The following is a 23,886-nucleotide window of genomic DNA, read 5'->3' as shown; positions in this document are numbered from 1 at the left end:
ATGACGGCTCCCTCCCAGCCTAGGAGGGGCTGTCCCGGCATCACGTGGAAATGGTGGTAGGGGGACAGAGCAGAGGACCAACATTTATTACACGCCATCCCTGTGACATCCCTGGGGGCTCAGCGGTGAAGAATCCGCCTGTCAATGCAGGAGACACAAGTTTGATCCCTGGGTGGGGAAGATCCCCTGGAGAAGGAATTGGCAACCCACTCCAGTACTCTTGCCTGGGAAATCCCATGGACAGAGGAGTCAGGTGGGCCACAGTCCATGGGGTCACAAAGAGTCAGACATGACTAAGTGACTAAATAACAACATCCATGTGTCTGGCTCTGTGGAGTGTTTTCACATACTCCCCTCACGGTGGTCTCACTACCATCCTGTGACCTCCCTTGTATTCCAGACAAAGAAATCGAGGCTAAGTGAGTGGCTTGGCTTGCCCAAGATTCCACAACCACCAAGTAGCAAAGCCAGGCATCTGAGTTCTGTTCTTTCTCTCGAAAGTGTAGGGGGAAAGCTGAAAAGCAAGGAGAAGGTAGAAAGAAAAGAAGGAAGAAAGACAGAGGAACTAAGAAACAAAGAAACAGACACCCTCCCAAAACCAAAAACTCAATATGAAGATGGCTGCTATCAGGGTCTGAGTGGACTTAACTATCTTTGGTCATTTATGCCCAAATGGCCATAAAATGAGTAGATCAGGTATAGGAACGGGTCCCCTGCATTGGGCCACCCCTGGTGGTATTTACACCTAAGCTGAGTTAAAAGCAGCGTGGAACCCAAGCCCACCTCGCCTGGATGGGAAGTGAAGGTCCAAGGCCAGAAACAAACAGAAGCAGCTGCTCTGAGAAGGCACAGCCGCGGCCACAGTGGGCCCCCTGCTCTCACCTCACACCGGCTTCACAGAAGCAGCTGCTCTGAGAAGGCACAGCCGCGGCCACAGTGGGGCCCCCTGCTCTCACCTCACACCGGCTTCCAGCGGCCTGGCAGTACTTCTGGAGCTTGGAGTTTGCGTAAGTAAGAACTAAATCCAAGCTCCGTGAGGCTCTTGTATGTTGAAATGAGTCTTAACCAAATTCAATGCCAAAACAGAGGTTAGCGATTTCGAAACCCTAGGTGCACCACAGAGGTCTTTGCTTCGGACAACGACTCCAACTACTGCCACTGACCACTGCTCACTCTCAGACAGAGGCCACCGAGGAGCAGCAGCAGCAAGCTGGGAACGAGCCAGCGTCGTCCTTGGAAAAACAGTGCAGGATGGGACTAATCCCTCCAGCCCTTCCCTACACTCACTGCTTCCGGAGTTTTATGAGATTCCTTGTAACTTCCTTTTTAGGAGGGTAGATAAGCTCCCACTTTACCATTTTAATGACAAGTGAAAGAAGGGCCTTCCCTGGTGGTCCAGTGGTTAAGAATCCACCTTGCAATGTAGGGGAAAGTGGGTTCAATCCGTGGTCAGGGAACTAAGATTCTTCACATGTGCATGCCTGACTCTTTGCAACCCCATGAACTATATAGCCCACCAGGCTCCTCTGTCCATGGGGATTCTCCAGGCAAGAGTACTGGAGAGGGTTGCCATGCCCTTCTTGGGTGTGCCAGTGTTTAGAAACTATAATTTAACCTGTACATGAATCTCAGTGTATTATTATGCCTTTTCCAGTAAAAATATTTAATTCAGAAAGGATCAGTAACATGCCCAAGGTCACACTGACAAGTGGCAAGAACTTCCTCAAACCCCTTCTGTCAAATGAGCTGATGAAAATGAAATGAAGAGGCAAAGCTGGGATTCTAATTGTATCATCATCGAGCCTTCAGGTTCCCTGCCATGTGGGCCTCCCACACAGGACAGCCTTATCAGGTGAGCAAAACTTGTGGGGCATGAGTGACCTCCTTCAACTGATGAAATTATACCCAAGCTGGAACGTCCCTGGTGGTCCCAGTGGTGAAGAATCTGCCTTACAATACAGGGGATGAGGGTTCGATGGCTGGTCCGGGAAGATCTCACATGCCATGGGGCTACTAGGCCTAAGCACCACAGATACTTAGTCTGTGCTTTAGAGCCCGGGAGCCACAGCTACGGAGCCCACAGGCCCTAAAGCTCTCAACATGAGAAGCCGCTGCAGCGAGAAGCCCACGTACCGCAACTAGAGAGCAGCCCTTGCAGCAACGACGGCTGAGCACAGCCAAATATAAAATAAATTTTAAAAAATTTAAAAAAAAAATTCCGGACACCTTATTAAAAGGTAACGGCCTGAGAATTTGTGGGGAACAGCCTGTGCAGACAGGCCTGTGCAGCTGGAGCCCACAGCTCTAGCTCAGCTTTCGTCTAGGTGGGGAGATTTCCCAGGCTGGTCCCTCCCTGGGTCCTGCCCTAGTTTGGACTTTGTCCTAGTTTTCTGAAATTAGCTAAAAGAAAGAACTCAAGAGCCCAAAAGAACCATGGGGTTGGCAAGAGCAAACCCCTAGGAGGGGCATACCCGTCCAGGGTCTTCGTTGAGCAGTGCCTGAGGACCGAGAGTACCTTCGCACAAGGACTAAGAAGGTGAACGGCCCGTCCACAGTCAGATGAGAGCAGGACAGCTAGATGCGTGGCCGTGGTGTTCTGACGACCACCGAATCGCTACGGCGCTTTCATTCTCTGAGGGATGTCCAGTTAGACAACCAGGAGCTACATCGGCTGCAAATTTCCATCACAGCTGTCTCACCAGTCTGCACACCAACTGCCTGGCGACGTCAGGAGTGGCTTCTACATTTGATAACTCCTGAACTGTGCCTCCCACCAAAGAACCAGAAAAAGGAGGGGTCTGACCTCACAGAACTCAGTCGTGACCCCAGGAGCCAGGAAAAAGACAATCTTCTTTAAAAAATAAAATTAAATAAATAAAAGATCCCACTCATTGAGCAGCAGAGGGAACGACAGTATGCTAAGATGGACAGTGATCAATCTCTCTATAGAGTAAAGTTCTCTCTACAAAAGAAGCCAGACTCCAAAGAGCATGTACCATATCATTTCGTTTACAGAAAGTTCAAAATGAGACAGAAGTTTCCTGAGGTGTTCAGAGTCAAGAGACGCTTGTCTCTGTGTGGGAAGGAGGCCATGATAACTGGAAGAAGCATGAAAGGGGCTGTGAGGGTGCTTGGCAAGATTTCATTTTGATGTGTGTGCTGGGCATACAACGTGGTATTCATTCTATGATAATCCAAGTTGTACACTGCATGATCTGTGTGATAGCGTGCATTTTATATGTGGATAAAAATGACAAATTGAAAACACATTACAGACAGAAAGGGGCTTATACTCATGACTATCTGCTTGTAGAATCCCGTCTACATACAATGGGCTGGAGGCTTTTTAAAAAGCACAAACCCATAAACCTATTTTCTCACCTTCAAATGGTTTCTTCACGGTTTTCAAATGCAGTAAGAGGTTTTGGGTTTTCCCCCCCTAGGCTGGGTATCACTGAATTTCAGGGCCTTCATGAAGCCTTTTCCTGCACTTGGCCAATCTCTGGATGAGCCAAATCCTGCCTGTGGGCCCACAGAGAGAGACTAAGTCACCCCCAGGCCTCCCAGGTCTGACGCTGGGGAAAGCAGAGACACGAGAGCAGGAAGAGAAGCAAGCTTCCCCAGATTATACAACCGACGGGCTAGTGGGTGGGTGGCCTTGGGATTCTCCGCTCGAGGACCATCACTTTTCTACTATATGTCATTCCACAGGGGCCAATTAATAAACGCTCTCCTTTGGGGAATGGAGAAAACCGAGCCCGAGAGGCCGTGGGCGGCCCTCTGTATACAGAGCACACAAAGGGGCTGGGGAGTTCCTCTCCAACAGGAAGTCGTTTGTCTGGGAGAGCCAGGAAGTAGGGGCTGGGGTGCTGAGTCTGCTCTGCACACAGCCCAGTGTTTTCATGGAAATGACAGTCTCCTAGTCAAAGCACGGTTGCATACATGGACTCACTCCACTTCAAAAAGAAAAAAAAAACAAAGAGGGAAGAAATTTAAAGCCTCTAAATAGGGACCACACAACCCTGAATAATCGTAAAGTTCTTTCTCCACTGTCTTCTTTAGAAAGTGGCTAAAAATAAAGGCTTGACACTTGAAATAATGTAAACAAGCAGTCACCCGCACGCACTGGGCCTTTCCCATATATGGCTGCGTTACCCTTCAGCCTTTGAAAAGGCCAAATGAAGAGATGGCCAAAAACCAAAATAATCCTTCAGACGTTTGAAAACGAGGAGAAAGAAGTAGAAGAGTGGGTGACTGACAAACAATCGCCAGGCTCCATGGGGGTGAGTAACACTGAGAAGGATTAGTTGCCATAGTACTTGAAAAACATGGGCACACATTTTGACACGGGACCCCTTCTATAAAGACTATTTTTTGCCCTCTGGCCTCAGCACCAAGAAAACTACAACTGTGGTAATTTAACATCAAGAACTTCAAGACGGAAACTGGCGCGGGGCATGACTGAAAATTTAATTAAGGCCCTTCTCAGCATGAAATCTGCAAAGGAGGTGCGGGCACACGTCAAGGGCAGCAGATGAGGAAGGCGACTTGTGAAGAGGGGCGAGGGTGGGCATTCACGTGAGCACGTCCTCAGCAGAGGTCGGCTCTGGAAGCTTGCTTCCTCATCATGGGGCTCACCGCAGGGTCTGCTGGGTCCTACTTGAGGGGTTTCTGCAGAGAAGGTTAACCCATTCGTGTCACACAAATGCCCTCCTGAACGAGGGAGGCTGGAAAAGTCGCATTTGCATGGTGTTTCACGGTTACAAAGCCTCAGCGTTTTAGACAATTCTGGACACAAGGTCCACCGTCTGGCGTGGACCCTGGGGCTCGGGAGGTGAGTACCTAACGTGAGACTGGGGCGGGCGATTGGTGCAAGTGGCCCAGCGTGGTGACTGGAGGTGAAGAGAGAAGACGCCTGAGAGGCCCTTGGATTGCAAGGAGAGCACACCAGTCAGTCCCAAAGAAAATCAACCCTGAATATTCACTGGAAGGACTGATGTTGAAGCTCCAATACTTTGGCCACCTGCTGCAAAGAGCCGGCTCACTGGAAAAGACCCTGATGTTGAGAAAGATGGAGGGCAGGAGGAGAAGGGGGCGACAGAGGACGAGATGATTGGCTAGCATCACCAATCAATGAACAAGAATCTGAGCAGACAGCTGGGGACAGCAGGGGCAGAGGAGGCCAGTGTGCTGCAATCCATGGGGTCACAGAGAGTCAGACATGACTTAGTGACTGAACGCCAACTCCCAACCTGCAGGCCAGGGCCGCTTCCACTCAAAAAGCCTTGACACAGCCCTGGTCAGAGCGCCATGCTGAGGTTTGGATTTCAGCATACCCACTGCCTCTCTCTGTGAAAGTGGACAAGTACTTCCTGTCTTCTGATGCAGACCCTCAACCAGAAAACGACAGGGCAGGTGTGGGCAGGCAGAGAGAAAGGCGAGTGAGGTTGGCACGTGTCACCTTGCTCTCTGCGCCCATCTAGGGGTCTGTCCTCACGGCCCCCAGACAGCACTGTCGGGCACGCGCGCTGCTGCCCTCAGAGATGGCCCTCCTGCTACAGAGTGAAATACACACACACACAGAGCTCAGAGCCATGACTTCCAAGGCCAGAAAACCTCCAAGAGCATGGTCACAAACACTGGTGCAGAGGCAGCACAAACTTAACTCTTTCACTCTCTTTCACTCTCCACAGGACGGGCCTTCCTTAGGAAGCCTCAGATTCTTTTTCTGAAAAGATGTCCCACTTTTTGGTGGCACTGTGTACTTCTAATGGCCTTACCGTGCATGCCCGGAAAGACTGCTCTTTGGCTAAGGAATCGATAATAACAACAAATAGCAACACAGCTGGCAGCATCATTAACTGAGGGCTGTGACACTCTAGGCGCTGTCGCCGAGGCCTTTCTATACCCCACCTCTCATCTCTGCCACTACCAGCTGAGGTCGGTGTTCTGGCCCACATTTTACAGATAAGAAAACTAAGGCTCTGAGTTTGGTGACATGGCCAAGGAAGGCCACTTTAATAACTGCAGGGCTGGGATTGACGCTGCTGTCTGGTTGGCTCCAGAGCCCGTTCTCTCTCGTTCTACTCCATCCGGGAGCCGAGTCAACACAAGAAATGCTAAATCAAGACTGGATAGTACTGTTCGTCCAGGGTTTCTTCTCGTCACCATTCTGCAGCCCAGGATCCCCTCCCCATGCTCATAAAACACCACCACTGAAATTCCAAGGAAGCAGGAGCACCAGGAGGGTGGAGGAGAGGTGGGCTGGGAGGATGGCATGGTAAGGTGACCCCCAAATACTTTCCTGCTGCATCACCGGGAGGGGGCCTGGAGTTGCAACTTCATTTCCGCTCACTCACCTGGTGAGGCACAAGGCCGAGGGACGTTGGCGGCTCATTCATGCGGTCGTCACTGCTGCTGGCAATGGCATAGCCCCTAAGAAAGGGAAACGGTGAGAGCTGCTCATTTCAGAGAAGTTTATGTTTAATTCCCATGAGGATGATCGAGAGGAGGTCTGCGGAGGATTTATAAGGATAACCCGAAACACCCTTTGCTAGGCAGTATAAGCCAGGGAAACAAAAAAACATACACAAAAAAACTAATTTTCCTGGTAGAAAGGTAGAATGATGGAAAAAAAAAAAAAAAAAAGGCCTGTGTTTTGAAGTTAGAAAGACCAGAGCTTGTGGCCACAGGCTACTTGCCAATAAATATTAATTCTCGTTGTCTGAAAGAGTCTTGTAAAACACCAGGGCACACTGCTGACGTTCTGAAACAGAAACCGTTCTGACCTTACATTCCTGAGGTGATGTGCCCGCTAGTGCGTGCAGGAAGGAGAAAGAAAGTGAGGAATCAGCGCGGCAGCACGGATGCGCTCCGCCCCAAACTGCAGCGTGGAGTCTCCTTACGTCACAGAAGACAAGCCACTCGGGCCCTGGTTCCAGCCCATGACGACAACAAAGGTGGCCAAGTGGCCGACGTGGGGTTGGTGTCAAGGACTCGCAGCCAGCTCTGAAATATTTTACCCCAAATGCTTCCTGTCCGGGGGCCACAAGAAAACGCAGGTGCCAGGGAGATGACAAAGATGAGAGGAAGACAAAAAAGCTGCTTGTTTCCATTCAACTCGGAAGCAGTTATACTAGTTATGTATGCAAGGAGATCCAACCAGGCCATTCTGAAGGAGATCAGCCCTGGGATTTCTTCGGAAGGAATGATGCTAAAGCTGAAACTCCAGTACTTTGGCCACCTCATGCGAAGAGTTGACTCATTGGAAAAGACTCTGATGCTGGGAGGGATTGGGGGCAGGAGGAGAAGGGGACAACAGAGGATGAGATGGCTGGATGGCATCACCGACTCCATGGACGTGAGTCTGAGTGAACTCTGGGAGTTGGTGATGGACAGGGAGGCCTGGCGTGCTGAAATTCATGGGGTCGCGAAGAGTCGGACACGACTGAGCGACTGAACTGAACTGAACTGATGCTACCGACACTACAGAGGCCGTCTTTCCAAGCACGCAGAAGGACTCTGAGTTACACAGTAAGTGGAATGGGCGTGTCGATTTCTAACAACCAGAAAAGCAAACCTTTCAAAAATTCACTTCTTCCATATCGGTATTACAAATAGCATATCTTAACAGAGTGCTTAAAGACAGAGTTTGCAGCCAAACTGGGCTGAGCTAAATCCCAGGGTTACTGCTCACCAGCTAAGTGAATTTCAGCAACATGGTTATCTTGGCTATGCCTCTGTTTCCCCATCAAAAATGGGACAAAAGAAAAAAAGAAAGAAAGAAAATGGGACAGATAACAGTTCTTTCCTAATGTTTGCTATGAGGATTAAATGAACTACTATTTGTACCGTGCTTAGAATAAAGCATAACACAAGGTAAATACTATGTCAGTACTGAAAATATGTAAGATAAATCACAGTGTATCTGTCACACAGTCAGATGTAAATGTGTTTGGCTCCAGTCTGACTTTACCATACAACCTTGATAGCACTGCCTCTAACAGATATCGAGAAACTCTTAAATGGTTGATTAATTTTCTTTTTCTTTCCTTTGTTGTCTTTCCTTTTCTTTTTTCCTTCCTTTTTTTTTACATTACTCTTTTTAAATTAACTTTTGTCTCACTTTTATTTGCTAGATGAAAGATGAATTCCTTCTACTGTTTGTAAGTCATAAAGGAAGATGGTCCTTGCTTGGAGAAGCAGGGTCTCTGGACCATAGCTGCACTAGTCTCTGCGTCCATGACGTGGCACAGACACAGCGTGCTGCACACGGAGCCTACCAAGAGCCCCAGGGCCAAGGCGGGACGAAACACGCCAGCCTACTCCTTTCCTTTCTCTCACAAGCAAGCCTAATGCGCTAAGTGCTTAATAAATCAAAAAGCTGAATCAGCTGAAAACCATTTTTATAACTGGTGTGGCCTTGGTAGACTCGGTGGTTAGGACCAGCCCTCCCATTGAGAAGACACAGCAAAGCTAGACGAAGTATTACAAAAAACCTGTGTTTGAAAGCATGGGAGAGTTCCCAAGGTAGGGGAGAATTACAGAGCCAGGTTGTGAGAGGAGGGAAGCCCACAGAGGTAACCTAGGCATTTGCCAGGGGAGGTTCACCTGGAAAGCGATCGCCAGTCTCCAAAAGCAGTGGCCACTAGATCAGAGGCTGAACAGTGATCCTGACTGACTCATGGGGCTGATGGTACAGTCTAGAGCTAAGGTCTGCCCATAGGGAGGAGCCATGGAGAACATCCCAGGCTTCAAGTTGGGATCATGGCGGGGATACATCCTCAGACTAAGGGAGAGCCTGAAAACAGACAAGCGCTAACTGGATAAGATGGTCTAAGATGGCAGTCCACTTGGCCCAGCAGTTTGCCAGGAAGAAATGGAAATCACAACATCTGTATAATTTTTCACAAAATGGCCAGGACTCAGTCAAATAGCCAAGCAGATGCAAAAATTGAGGAAATTTAAATACTGATTGGATATGTGATAATATTAGGGAACTGCCTTTGTTTTTAAATGTAAAAACAGTGGAGATACATACCAAATAGATACATTTTTATGACTGAAGTACTATGTTTTAGATTTGCTTTAAAGCAAATCAGTGGAAGAAGAAAAAACATGGACAGTAGTACAGATAAATGATGACTGGTCATGTGTTGGTAATTACTGAAAATGGATGGTGCATACAAAGGAGTTTTTATATATACACAAATGGCTTGTGTGTATGATTACACATAACATAAATCTTTTTTCATATATGCTTTATTTTTCCATAAAAAAAGGCTTTGTTTAAAAAAAAAACAGGTATATGAGGAGATAAAAACAATAGACAAGAGGAGCACACTCATTAGAGATCTCACATAATGGGCATATCTGATAAAAATTAAAAGGAAAACATGATTAAATGTTTTCAAAGAATAAAAAAAAATCACAATTTCAGCAGAGAACAGGAAATGTGTAAAATAAGATCAAATTATTTCTAGAAATTCTAGAACTGAAACATATAATAATGAAATTTAAAACTCAGTGGACAGTTTAACAAATAGACATAGAAGAAGAGAGAATCAGTAAACTGGAAGAGAAGCCAAAAAGCAAACAGCCAGACTAAAGCAAAGAAAGACACAATGACGGAACACACAGAAAAGAGCATCATCGGTTCTAACATGCAGCTGGGGACTCAAAAGGAAGGAATCAAGCAGAGGCAGAAACAAGGCTTTAGGAGATAATGGTGGAAAATTTTCCACTGTGGGTGAAAAACACCAAGCCATGGATTCATGAGGCACTAGAAAGCACAATCAGAATAAACACAGAAATAGGTATATAATAATAAATACAGAATTAGTTAAGTATTTCCAAATCCTGAAAACCAAAGGCAATGAGAAAATCATAAAAGCAACTGAGGGCAGGGGAAGGGGGAGAAAATCCAACTGTACCAAAGGAGAAGCGATGAGATGAACACCTTGCTCCTCAACAAGGATAATGGCAGCCAGAGACAACATGATTATGTTCTCAACATATGACCAACCTGGACAGCATATTAAAAAGCAGAGACATTACTTTGCCGACAAAGGTCCGTCTAGTCAAGGCTATGGTTTTTCCAGTGGTCATGTATGGATGTGAGAGTTGGACTGTGAAGAAAGCTGAGCACCAAAGAATTGATGGTTTTGAACTGTGGTGTTGGAGAAGACGCTTAGGAGTCCCTTGGACTGCAAGGAGATCCAACCAGTCCATCCTAAAGGAAATCAGTCCTGAGTGTTCATTGGAAGGACTGATGTTGAAGCTGAAACTCCAACACTTTGGCCACCTGATGTGAAGAACTGACTCACTGAAAAAAACCCTGATGCTAGGAAAGACTGAGGGCAGGAGGAGAGGGGACGACAGAGGATGAGACGGTTGGATGGCATCACCGACTCAATGGACATGAGTTTGGGTAAACTCCGCGAGTTGGTGATGGACAGGGAGGTCTGGCGTGCTGCAGTCCACGGGGTCACAAAGAGTCGGACATGACTGAGTGACTGAACTGAACTGAACCAGTATAGAATTCTGTACATGGCAAAAATATTTTTCAGCATAAACATAAAACAAAGGCATCTTTAGACGAACAAAAACTAAAACATCTCTGTCACTGGCATTTCTAAAGGAAATGATAAAGGGTATTCTTTCAGCAGAAGGAAAATGACCTAGGATGGAAGCTCAAGGGCACAGAGAGAAAAGTTTAAAAATGGAAAATAACACCAAAAGTAAATGAATTCAACTAGGTAACAGTAACAGTATCTTCTAGGGTTTAAATATATACAGAATATATACTCATTTTTAAATGAGTGTGCAGACACTGCTGGGTGCCTGCCCAACATCCATTCTCCTTTCCTATCTTGTCATAGTTTCGTTCAGAGGCAATGTGCCCAGCCGAAGAGCTACATTTGTCCGTCTTCCTTGCAGTTATAAGGGCAAGGTCAAGTTATACACGAGTTTTAGAATCAATGCATAAGTCTTCCTGGAGAGCCATTTAAAGGGGGTCAGCCTTGGGGACTCCCCTGGAGGTCCAGTGGTTAAGACTCCATGCTTCCACTTCAGGAGGCACAGGTTCAATCCCTGGTTAGGAACTAAGATCCCACATGCTGCAGAACATGGCCAAAAAAAGCGGGGTGGCGGGGCGGGGAAGCCTCAGTTGAACACAATGTGCATCCTTTGGTCATTCCTTTCTTCTTAACTGGAACAGAGAAGCAACCCCGAAGGCAGAGCACTCATCCTGTGACCACAATAGGACAAGCACAGGGAAGAAAGCAAGAGTGGCTGAGTGCACGATGAAGAAACAGTCTCTGACGGTACGTGGGAACCCCTGTCTTGGTGCCTGCCTCTGAGCTGCTTGCTGCGTGAGAAAAATGCCTCGCCTCCATCTGACGAAGTCACTGAAGACGGATCTGTTACATACACAGCCAAGTCCAACTTCAATCATACGTGATTCATGTATTGCCTTTCAAATGCTTAGAGCTAAGAAGGTCAAAAATAATACATTCACAGAATGAAAGCAGGAAGGTCCTAAAGCCCCTATGAAAAGTTTTATCCTTCCTTATCATCAATTACCAAACAACCCTAGGAGAGTTCAGTTCTACAAGGACGCAGAGACACAGCTTCAAAGATCACATGTCAAGTTTGAGCCCAAAGGATCAAACCAGGTTTTTTTTTTTATTCTTGTTTTTTTGAGAGTGGAAAGAACAATACAATTCTCAGAAAAAAGTCAGACTGAGAAAAGGCCAAGGGAGATACAGAAGCTGTCTTTGTTTCAACAGCCATCTCTAGATGGGAAACTCACCCTTCTGGATGCTGCAAAACGGAAACCATCAACTCCACCGCCAGGGCTCCTGCGATCATGGCTAGTCCTGGACGGCTCACAGTGCACTGCTGGTCCAAGGTCCGGTCTCTGGTTGACTGTGGAGAAACAGTCATGGACATGAATGCAAAGATCTGTTCCACCCAAGGTGAGCTGTCAGGAGCATACAACTCCTCCACGATAAGGCTCTATCACACAGCCAGATGCTCACTGTTGGCAGAAATCAGTCAGCCTCACATAACACCATGTCTTGCGAGTACCAAGAAAAACAAAATAGACCTGTTAGGTAACTAAATAAGGTAATACTCTAAAAACCCTCGAGTACCCTGGGGACACTGGTGAGAGGGGCACAGCTGTCCACAGTCGATAATGCCAAGCAAGGCTCACGAGGGATAATGCCACCGCCCCAAATGAGACAATTTTTCTCTTTGTTAAAAGACAGTATTTTAAATAGTCTTAAAGGAAAGAGCTGGGTCTCTTTGCCCTAGTGGGCAAGATGGCTGTAGGAGATACTTGAAACAATAAAGAAATCCACTTACATCCCCTGGGGCCACCACATCGTTGCAGAAGTAGCAGCCGAGTTTATAGCCAGGGATGTTGGCAAACAGCGATGAGCTCAGGAGGTCGGCAGACGCCATGGGGTAGCTGGGACACAAGTCCCCAGCTCCCTGATGCCTGGGCTTCTTCAGGCCGTGTCTCATGACAACGAAGGTGTCAAATCCCAAGGCAGCATTGATGACCAGCTGTGAGTTCCAAGGAATAAAAGACCAGAGTTAAGAGACACTTAGATTTTAGGCCATGGCTAACTCCATATTGGGTCAACTTAAAAAATCTGTTTTGTAATAAGTGTTTGTGTTTGACTGTAATTAGATTCTCTAAGCTAATGCTGGTATTCAACCCTGAATATTCATTGGAAGGACTGATGCTGAAGCTCCAATACTTTGGCCACCTGATGTGAAGAGCCGACTCATGAGAAAAGACCCTGATGCTGGGAAAGATTGAGGGCAGGAGGTGAAGGGGGTGACAAGAGGATGAGATGGTTAGACAGCACCGCTGACTCAGTGGACATGAATATGAGCAAACTCTGGGAGACCGTGATAGACAGGGAGGCCTGGCATCATGCAGTCCATGTGGTCACAAGGAGTCAGACACAGCTTAGCAACTCAACAACAACAATGTTGGTAACAGCTACCCAAGACTGAGGGCTTACAAAGTGCAAGAGACTTGATAAGAGGTCAACATAAATTCTCTCTGTTGGTTTTATTTTAAACTCCCAGCAAACGTTTCTTATTTATAGAAGAAGATGCTGAAAGTCAGAAAGGTTATTTCTACACCTTGCCCAAGGTTGCTCAGCTGGTAAGGGGGAAGGCATATAAAACTAAGTCTCTAGAGTTCTCAAAGCCACTCTTTGCAGCATTATGCTGTTGTTTGTCGTTTCTACAGAGATTTTTTTCATAAATCTCGTAGATTTTTTCACGTTATATAATTTACCCTTCACACAGCTTTTTAAGGAAAGCTTCTTTTAATTTATAATAACTTCTGTTAGTCATAAATTGACTCATTCTCCCAAATGTCTGTTTACAAAGAACACTGAAAAAATCAAAGAAAACCACACCAGAAAAGAAGACAAAAAATCACTCAGAATCTCACAGCCCCAACAATTATAATAATAGTTTGAAGTATTTATTATTTTCTCTCTCGCCCATCCCCCTCCTTTCTTTCTCCCTTTCTCTTGCCACCCTCATTCTTTGATAAACAGACATGGATATCTTCATATACATAAACATAATTGACATAAAATATATATATCTTATTTAACTACGTAGTATTTCCCAACATATTAAAATCTTTGACATTGTAGCCGGGAGCGGTTACACACTATTCTATCATGCGTATGCACCCTGACCTACTGAACCATCCATTCTTTCGGCCCTTTAAGTTGTCACGGGCCCGACCGTGGTGAATGAGACGGAGTCTGCGTCCTCTGGGAGCTCACATTCCACTGTGAGTGCACGGGGCTCACAGGGTAACATCTGGGCTGCATGATGGTGCGTGAGGCCGACGGTCTGCAGAGGAAGCCCTTGGCCTCGGGTCAGCAGGCCACACAAACACCCCTCTGCTTCAGAGGTGGGGGCGGACTGGGGGGCACTCCACCCTGGGAGATGGGGCCCACGTTCTACCTTTCTCTTGCTCGCGGCGATGACGGCAGGCAGCCACCGGCTCTCCCCGGTGTCCATCAACAGGAAGACGACGTCGTGGCTGTCAATGAGCTGCTCCAGCTGTTCCACATCCCTGCGGGCCTGCTCCAGGGTGACGCTGGAGAAGTTCACGGGGTGCCCCGGCATGGGGATGCTCATGTTGAACCCTCTGGCGTTCTGGGGACACACCCAGAGAGGGGGGGCTTCTGAGGCAAATGAATGGGTGTGATCTCAGAGCCTGCATCTCCCCATCACCTTGACCACACGGGGTCACTTACAACCTGACATCTCCCCATCACAACCACGCTGCCTCAGCCTTCTGCCAGCTGAGTTCCCCACCTTCTTCACCGCTGCGACTCAGACCACCTGTCCTGGCATCTCGGGTCCCTAAGGCTGGACAGGGCAGCAGAGACACACGGATCTAGCTCCAAAGTAGCAGGGGGTGGGAGGGAGGCACTTCCCATGTGGACAAAACAATACTGGCCAGAACTCTGTACCTTTGGCTCTTTCCTACAACCTGGGCCCAAGGAATGTCATCACAATGCCCTTGGCTTCCCCAAGGCCCTCGGTCCAGCCAGGCTGTCTCTCCACTTGTCCCCAGGTTGCCCTTCACTCTGCTTTTTAGCGTGGAACACCTCTAAACGGGATGTCACAACAGAAATAATTTAACAAATTCACCTAAGATTAGGATGGCTGAGAGTCTTGCCTTAATTTTCTCAGGGGCCATATGCATTAAAAACAAACAAAACCCTCAAAACTGAAGAACTCTCCTTGCTGACTAACCAGAAAACTAGACTGAGGAATGTGTAGATATTAGTCTGGTGGGGTGCTGGGCGGCAGCAGTGTTGTGCCGAAGTGAAGCTTCCTTTTCTGTCCAAAAGCAGGAGCTGCCCCGTGACCCGGGTTCTCAGGACTCAGGACTTCTCACGGGGCCTTCAGAAGAGCTCTGTAACTTACCTTTTGTCCCCTGCTGGCTCCACACAAGGATGCAGATGAACTGTGAGTCACATATGCATGCCAGTGACGCCAGGGACACTGACTTTCCCCAGAAAAGAAAGCGTTCTAGAATCACAAACTCCACCCTCAATCCCCTGCATAGCACCTGCCACAGGGAAGTGTGTGAAAACACCAGCTTTTTTATTTGTCAAAACGCCTTACATACTGTGAAAACAGCTCAGGGGACACAGCAGTAGGTCCCTTTACAAAGTAAAATCTATTTTGTAAATGGGTGCTATTTTCTTCGTTAAACCTAATATCTGGAATTCAAGAAAGGCACGGTAGTAATAACAGCAAAAATTTCAAAAAGAATTGAGCAGGGGGGGAAAAAAGGGTTGCAGGAAAAGATGCCAAGCAGAATGGACTTCACTAGGAAGGAAGGTTGAAAACAAGACCATTTTAATGAGGACACCCCAAAGATACCTCTCAGGACCTCATAATTCACTCATTCATTCATTAAGTGCTGTGTATCTGCTGCATACCTAATACCGTAATGAACAGCAAGAAAAGCAACAAGCACCGTAATAACAACAATAACACCTTACTGTCGTCTTTACAACTGACAACGTGTTTTAAATGATGGTTGCTCAATCCACAAAGTTATTGCCTGGGAATTTTAATGATGCCAAGATTAAAGCATAATTACTCAACCTCAATTCTGACCTTCTGAATAACTCAGACCCTCACCCCTATCTCCGTGGCTAACCTGCTTGCTGCAGCTCCAGCCATCAAGCCTGCGGAGGTGCTCCAGCTCCCGGCCTGCCACTGAGGCCACGAGTCTGAGGCTGCAATTCAGCAAGCTGCAGCACAGTACTTCTGAGGCCTGGCTGCACATCAGAACCACCTAGAGAGCTGTCTAGATTCCTAATGCCCAGGCTTTTCCTCGGACCATTTCAACTGGAGTCTCTGAGAGCGGGCCCAGGGATGGATGCTTTCTAAAACTCTCCAGATGACTCAAATGTGCAGCCGGGGCGAGCAATCATTTACAGCAGTGAAGTACACGGACGGACCTCACGTGTCCAGCTTGATGTGTTTTGACAAGCTGCAGATTAACCACTGCACACGTCCCCCAGGGCGTCGACTGTCATCCCAGGCAACACTCTCATATGCTTTCACAGGCAATCCCCAGGACCTCTACCCGCAGAGTGTGAGAGCTGTATGCCCCTCACCCTCCCACCATCTAGCACCGTCAGTCTTCTAATTTTAGTCATTTCAGTGCGTGTGCAGGGATACGTCTTCACGGCCCTGATTCACACTCTATGATGACTACTGTTGAGCGTGACATGTGTTCACTGGCCATGCACAGACCTTCCCTACGAAGCCATGCTGGCCCAACCCTTCAGTCCCTTAAAAAAAAAAAAAAAAGGTTTGCCTGTCTTATTACTGGGTGGCAGAAGTTGTTCACGTATCCTGGATATAGGCTGTTTGCCAAATACATGTCCTGCAAGCAGTTTCAGTTTGGGCCAGCCTTTGTGTTCTCTTATTGGCATCTTTCGAGAAGCAGAAATTTTAAATTTCGATGAAGTCCTATTCATCCATTTTCTCACTTACGATCAGTATTTCCATGGTCCTAGGAGTCTCTGCCATCACAGGTCACCAGGCTGCTCTCTTCTAGAAGTGCTCTAGTTCCAGCTTTTATGTTTAGTTCTATGGCCTCACTGGGGTGTCACCTAAGGGCTCAGAGTGGCCAGTGAGGTCTCTCCCTTCTGGATGGCTAGGACTCCAGTGCCTTGCAGCCTGTAGGGGCTCTGGAACCTCATTCTGCCCACAGCAGACTCACGGTGCTTCCTGCCCAGATTACGGAGTCCTACCCTGAGAACATACAGAGCCTCAACGTGCTGCTGCCCAGACACTCTTCTGGAACTCCTTCCCTGCACGGCTCGCACAGGTCTGATACTCTGTCCTGAAGTTTCAGCTGCCTGGATTCTCATCTCTGTTTCCTCAGCTCATCAAGACCAACAATACCTCCTTGGGCTCCCCGTGGGCTCTGACACGAGCTAAAAAGTGCCTCCGTGCAACAAACCGGGACAAACACCTTCTGAGCCCACACTCTCATTGCCTGCTGGTCAGCATCTGCTGAGTCACTTTACACAATGTACCCGACTGCAAAACTGGTAGATGCACCATGGCAGGCCAGCCAGTTCATCAGTCACTCATCAGGGTTGGAAACAGACGTCCAGAGATGGGTTTTAAAACCCTCAGTGTGGCTCTATAACCCTACATTTTATTGCCTCACCTTTGGGGGGAAATGGTAACCTCAAGTGGTTATTTGATTGATTCAAGGTCAGTTGTTTTCCTATTCAATGAATTCAACCCCAGGATTAGGCATATTATTTGTGGCTGAGCCGTTCTTTTCATGTCTTCTTCACTCAGACTAGCCTCCTGTCCGGGGCCTGGTGTAAGGAAGGTGATGAGGCAGTATCTATTGAATGAAAAACGACGCTAAACTGAACATACAAACAGAATCATGTAAGCTTGGCTAGCCAGTAAGTGAAATGGCTTCACAAGTTCTTTTCACGAATTTGATGCCTTGCCCTAGAACTTAGGTGGGCTCAGTGTTATCTATTATTTTTTAAACTTAATTAAATTATTTTTGGCTGTGCTGGGTCTTTGCTGCCGCACGGGCTTTTCTCTAGTTGCAGCGAGCAGGGGCTACTCTTCGTTTTGGTGTGTGGGCTTCTCTTACGACAGAGCACAGGCGCTAGGGCACATGAGCTCAGCAGTTACGGTGCAGGGACTTAGCTGTTTCGCGGCACGTGGGATCTTCCCAGACCAGGGATCAAACCCGTGCCCCTTGCTTGGCAGGCGGATTCTTCACCACTGAGCCACCAGGGAAGCCCCCGTGTTACCTATTATTCCTTATAAGGCATGAGGGATAAAAGCATACGAGACCAGGCTCCCCACAGTAAGGACTGCATCATCCAATAGGTAAAATGCAGTAGCATGACGTAGGTGTTGGGGAACAGGCTTGATCCTGGTGGGCTGATGCTCTCAAGAAAAGGGGAACCTGAACTCTAAGGCCCAGCATGACCTGGCTCTTGCTGATGTCCTAGCTCCGAGCCTATCTTTCTTGACCCCGTGCCGCAGCCAGCCCGACTTCCTTTCCGTTCACAGAGGCACAGGCTGCATCCTACCTCAGCATCTGCACAGGCCGCTCTGTCCACCCTGGTCTAGCTAACTCTCACCCGCGTTTCAGGGCTTAGCTTCCTCAAGCAAGTCCGTTCTAGGTCAGGTGTACCTGCTAAACATTCCCACGGCCGCTGAGCTCCTGCTTTGTGCACTTGCTGCAAGTGTAGCTATTCATGAAGTTAGTTTATTGGCCACATCCCTGACTAGACTCTCAGCTCCAGGCGAGGAAGGGGGAAGTTCATCTGCCTTTTCCCCAGCCCCCACATAGCAGGCCTTAAATAAACATATGATGAACGAGTAAGCCATAGGATAACCGAACAAATAAAGCAGGGGGAACTGCATTGGGTCACAGACCGTGGCTAGGATTTGAGTGAGCAAAAATTTCAGGCAGAGCTCAGATTCAAAACCAGGTCTGTCTCCGGTGATAGGATGGATTATTCTTCCTGACTATGCACCGCCCACCTCTAATAGAATTATGCGTCCATGCCCGTTAGCCACATGGCTTTACAGGACCTCCCACCAGGTAGGCAGGGTATCTGGACCAACCCCACTGAGTTGGGGCCTGGTCCTGTGACCTGCTCTGGCGACGGCAATAGAGGACACTGCTGAGACTTTAAAAGACACAGGAAGTACTGGTAGCCTGACCAACTCCTTTACACTTCCACCTTCTATCATAAAGAGAGCAGGACCAGGTGACCACTGCTCCTGGAGCTTAGACTTCGACAGTATGACACACAGAATAGACTGGAACAGGACTCAAAGCCAGAGTCCGGTCCAGCCCAGCCACTGAGCCACGGCGAACCCGCAGCTCTGTGAACATGAAATCAGTGTTCGTGATCATAAGCCACTTGCACGCTGGGAATGTGTGATGTGTAATGTTGTCGCAGCAGAAACGTAACTAAGAGGCCTCCTCAACGGCGGGGTGTAACTTCTTCTTCTCTCTCTTGTCATCCAGCGCCTAGCTGGGTGCAGAGGGCTCAGTCAGTCCCACTGAATTAAACCCAAGAGATGACGTTCTTCTGGTGAAATGGACAAGATGGTCAAAGCCACTTTTAAAGCAGAGGCTGAGAATAAATGAATCTAATGCTCAGTGACTAAACAGGGAAACCTTAAGAAAGGCTGAGAATAAATGAATCTAATGCCCAGTGACTAAACAGGGAAACCTTAAGAAAGGCTGAGAATAAATGAATCTAATGCCCAGTGACTAAACAGGGAAACCTTAAGAAAGCAGGCTTCTTCTTTTTTTTTTTCCTATTTTTAAGCCAGGGCCGAGAGCCTCCTGTGGCACTTGCAGTAGCAGCAGATGCTTTGGGGACACCTGAGCTAACCTCTGTCACACAAATTGACGAGGCGTGCAAGACGCAGAATGTCTTCTGCTGGATAACCTCAAAAACATGGCCAGATGTTGAACCAAATGAGCTGAACAACTTGCCTCGCACTGTTTTCAAAGTAAACGACGGACGTCAAGAACAAGCAGCAGCTAGAGTGAAAGGCTAAACATTTCGCCAGACCCTCCTTGTGCAGACTATCTGATTTCATAAACCTGTACTAACCATCAGGCGTCCTGGCCATGAGGGAGGTAATATCCTACAGCGGATCCAGTATCCAAAGTGGATAAACCCTTCGGAACAAGGCAGTATCTAAAACTATGTGGACCCCCAAATACCTCAACTCAGGGCTTTGTAACTTTTGAAACATTTTTGTCATACAGTCTCCATGGTGGTTTTACAGTAATATATGAGGGTTTTATTTTGTTCTTGTAATCCCCACTTCTGAGGTGAGGAAACACACAATGGGGCCCTGGCAGGAAGTGACCGATGTCTGAGTCTGTTCCCTCCATCCCGTAGGGCCTCCTTCCCACATGATTAACACTTAAACACTGACAGGCCAGGCAAAAAGCCCTGACGTTCTCAGCACCCAGCACCAACGTACCACTCCGGGGAATATCTTCTGCAGCCGGTCTGCAGCTGCCAGGGCCTTGGGCTTCCCACCCGCCAGGCAATCTTCAAATTCATACAGAGGCTGCCTCACAGGGTTGGAGTAGGAGATCTTGGCATTGTCCACGAACGTGATGTGTCTGACACCCCAACCCTGCACAGAAAACAGGAGATCGTGGTGGGTTTCTGATGAACATTTCACAGGGTGTCTCTCTGGAAATCTCTAAAAGGGGTTTGGCTTTGGGGCAGCTTGGGAACCTCAAAATACAGGAAATGCTGGAAATTGAATTGTGCAGAGTCCATTTTTGACAGATAGAATGTCAACTTCTTTAAAAGACGAAATAATTATACACCCGGTGCCTTGCTTCCTACAGCAATGAGACTAAGACATATGTCACTGCTGGTCTGACTAATACTTCACTATTTTTGACAGTGGCACCAGAGGAAGCTTAGGAAGGTGAGTCCCTGCTGCTGTCTTCAGAGGACTGGCAAGGGCCACCCAGTGACCTCGCTCTCCCTGAATGAGTCAGTGGGCATATGTAACAGCGCGTCCTAAAATTCACTCAAAGCCTGAAATAGCTCCATGTATTAATAAAAGTGACTTGTAAGTTATTTCCAATTGTATAACATGACAGAAGATTTTGTACTATTTCTCAATGAGGCAAAGCCCTTATGAATATTCTGGAATGTAGGGGACAGCTCTACATTCTCAGAAATAGCTTTCATGACTTCATCCATTTCAATTAAATCTTAGAACTGAACAATTTTAAAGTTAGATAGGCTCCCTAAAATCTTTAGCTCCATTACTTTATTTTACAGATACAGAAACCGAAGCCCAGAAAAGATACGTGACTCACCGTGGGTCATAAATCTGGTTAATGGTGAGGAGGAAATGAGATGCCCCGGGTGGAGGCAAGAAGATGCCTCCTTTCTGGGGGGTGAGGTGGGATGCATCTATTTCAGCAAATCACAAAGAGTGGGGGTCATAAATCTGGTTAATGGTGAGGAGGAAATGAGATGCCCCGGGTGGAGGCAAGAAGATGCCTCCTTTCTGGGGGGTGAGGTGGGATGCATCTATTTCAGCAAATCACAAAGAGTGGGGGTCATAAATCTGGTTAATGGTGAGGAGGAAATGAGATGCCCCGGGTGGAGGCAAGAAGATGCCTCCTTTCTGGGGGGTGAGGTGGGATGCATCTATTTCAGCAAATCACAAAGAGTGGGGGTCATAAATCTGGTTAATGGTGAGGAGGAAATGAGATGCCCCGGGTGGAGGCAAGAAGATGCCTCCTTTCTGGGGGGTGAGGTGGGATGCATCTATTTCAGCAAATCACAAAGAGTGGGGGTCATAAATCTGGTTAATGGTGAGGAGGAAATGAGATGCCCCGGGTGGAGGCAAGAAGATGCCTCCTTTCTGGGGGGTGAGGTGGGATGCATCTATTTCAGCAAATCACAAAGAGTGGCCTAAGAGAAGCCCTGCTAGGACTGACTGCAGAGTCTGACTAAGAGTCTGATCTCTGCCTTATTTCAATATCCTTCCATCAGTTCAGTTAGTTCAGTTGCTCAGTCGTGTCTGACTCTGCGACCCCATGGACTGCAGCACACCAGGCTTCCCTGTCCCTCATCAATTCTTGGAGCTTGCTCAAACTTATTTCCATAGAGTCGGTGATGCCATCCAACCATCTTATCCTCTGTCGTCCCCTTCTCCTCTTGCCTTCAGTCTTTCCCAGCATCAGGGTCTTTTCCAGTGAGTCGGCTCTTCACATCAGGTGGCCAAAATATTGGAGTTTCAGTTTCAGCATCAGTCCTTCCAATGAATATTCAGGACTGATTTCCTTTAGGATTGACTCGTTTGATCTCCTTGCTGTCCAAGGGACTCTCAAGAGTCTTCTCCAACACCACAGTTCAAAAGCATCAATTCTTTGGTGTTCAGCTTCCATTATGGTCCAGCTCTCACATCCATACATTACTAATGGAAAAACCACAGCTTTGACTAGATGGACCTTTGTTGGCAAAGTAACGTCTCTGTTTTTTAATATGCTGTCTAGGTTGGTCATAACTTTTCTTCCAAGGAGAAAGTGTCTTCTAATTTCATGACTAAAGTCACCATCTGCAGTGATTCTGGAGCCCCCCAAAATAAAGTCTGTCACTAATTCCATTGTTTCCCCATCTATTTGCCATGAAGTGATGGGATTGGATGTCATGATCTTCGTTTTTGGAATGTTGTGTTTTAAGCCAACTTTTTCACTCTCCTCTTTCACTTTGATCAAGAGGTTCTTTAGTTCTTCTTCCGTCTCTGCCATAAGGGTGGTGTCATCTGCATATGTGAGGCTATTGATATTTCTCCCAGCAATCTTGATTCCAGCTTGTGCTTCATCTAGCCTGGCATTTCGCATGATGTACTCTGCAACTTATTTATAAGTTAAATAAGCAGGGTGACAATATAGAGCCTTGATGTACTCCTTTCCCAATTTGGAACCAATCTGTTGCTCCCTCCATCAGGGACACTGAAATTCAGTTAGTCTGACAAGTGCAGAGGCAAAGTCAACACAATCCATGATTCGGGGCTGAGGATGACGGGCCAGAATCCATCCTTTAGAAAGCATAGTTTAGATTGGCTGTGTGTTTTGAAGCCCACGGGTAACTCTGGTTTACTCACCCTGTTTCATAAGTGACTTTCACCAGCTGAGCAAACCACCATGTAGGGGGAACAAAGGTATGGAAAATCCAAAAGTCATTTGTGCTTGGCTAGAGAAGGCGATGGCACCCCACTCCAGTACTCTTGCCGGGAAAATCCCATGGACAGAGGAGCCTGGTAGGCTGCAGTCCATGGGGTCTCGAAGAGTCGGACACGACTGAGCGACTTCACTTTCACTTTTCACTTTCATGCATTGGAGAAGGAAATGGCAACCCACTCCAGTGTTCTTGCCTGGAGAATCCCAGGGACAGGGGAGCCTGGTGGGCTGCCGTCTATGGAGTCGTACAGAGTTGGACACGACTGAAGCGACTTAGCAGCAGCAGCAGCAGGGTATGTTTATTTTGGGAGTATTTTTGCATTCCTTAAAGCAATGCTGAGTGGAGAGCAGGGAAGGCAGTCTGGAAACTGCTAGACGGTAGAGGAAAGCTACATACATGATAAGCATGCTGCATGTGAGCCACAGGCACACGTACTCGCACACTTGACTTTCGGTTTCTTGGAATGCCATACAGTTTAATGGGCTTCCCTAGCAGACCAGCTGGCAAAGAATCCACCTGCAGTGCAGGAGACCTGGTTCAATTCCTGGGTCGGGAAGACCACCTGGAGCACGGACAGGTTACCCACTCCAGTATTCTTGGGCTTCCCTGGTGGCTCAGACAGTAAAGAATCTGCCTGCAATGCAGGAAACCTGGGTTCGATCCCTAAGTTGGGAAGATCCCCTGGAGGAGGGATGGCAACCTGCGGGGAGCGCGCTCCGCCCGTGGCAAAGGTCATGAGGAAGGAGGCTTGGCATACACAAAGGCGGGATCAAGCCTCAGGAGTCTCCCTGGAAATTCTTGAGCATCTACCCCCAAAACCAGAGTCTGCCTACTTTCTGCTTTGTGCTCTCACCTACACCTCTGACTTTACGGGGGGCTGTCCCCCACTACCTCTCTCTGAAAAAAGAGTCAGCTTACAGTCCAGTTAATAATTCCTCGGTGTGACAGTGTTTCAACCTACAAACTCCTTTGGAAGTCCTCTAGCCTGCCTGAATAGGTTTTTCCGGCCACATGTGATTGTTCAGAGCCTCCCAACTGTGAGAAGCAGGAGATGTTCTAAACT

At 47.6% G+C, this 23,886-nt stretch overlaps 1 protein-coding gene across 4 annotated transcripts in view; it reads right to left on the bottom strand.

The window, feature by feature from the left end:
* ATG7 (autophagy related 7) overlaps positions 1-23,886 on the bottom strand; it is a 196,450-nt gene that overhangs the window by 100,463 nt on the left and 72,101 nt on the right. For all 4 annotated transcript variants that reach the window (XM_010862434.1, XM_010862435.1, XM_010862436.1 and 1 more), the window contains exons 12-16: positions 20,086-20,244; positions 14,011-14,205; positions 12,370-12,573; positions 11,813-11,928; positions 6,360-6,435 (exon numbers count right to left, since the gene is read on the bottom strand). In XM_010862434.1, coding sequence (XP_010860736.1) covers positions 6,360-6,435; positions 11,813-11,928; positions 12,370-12,573; positions 14,011-14,205; positions 20,086-20,244 — 750 coding nt within the window. The remainder of the gene's footprint in view (positions 1-6,359; positions 6,436-11,812; positions 11,929-12,369; positions 12,574-14,010; positions 14,206-20,085; positions 20,245-23,886) is intronic.

This window comes from Bison bison, unplaced genomic scaffold (assembly GCF_000754665.1).
Source record: "Bison bison bison isolate TAMUID 2011002044 unplaced genomic scaffold, Bison_UMD1.0 scf7180017864482, whole genome shotgun sequence".
Lineage (NCBI taxonomy): Eukaryota > Metazoa > Chordata > Mammalia > Artiodactyla > Bovidae > Bison > Bison bison.
This window is presented reverse-complemented; position numbering and strand designations above follow the sequence as displayed.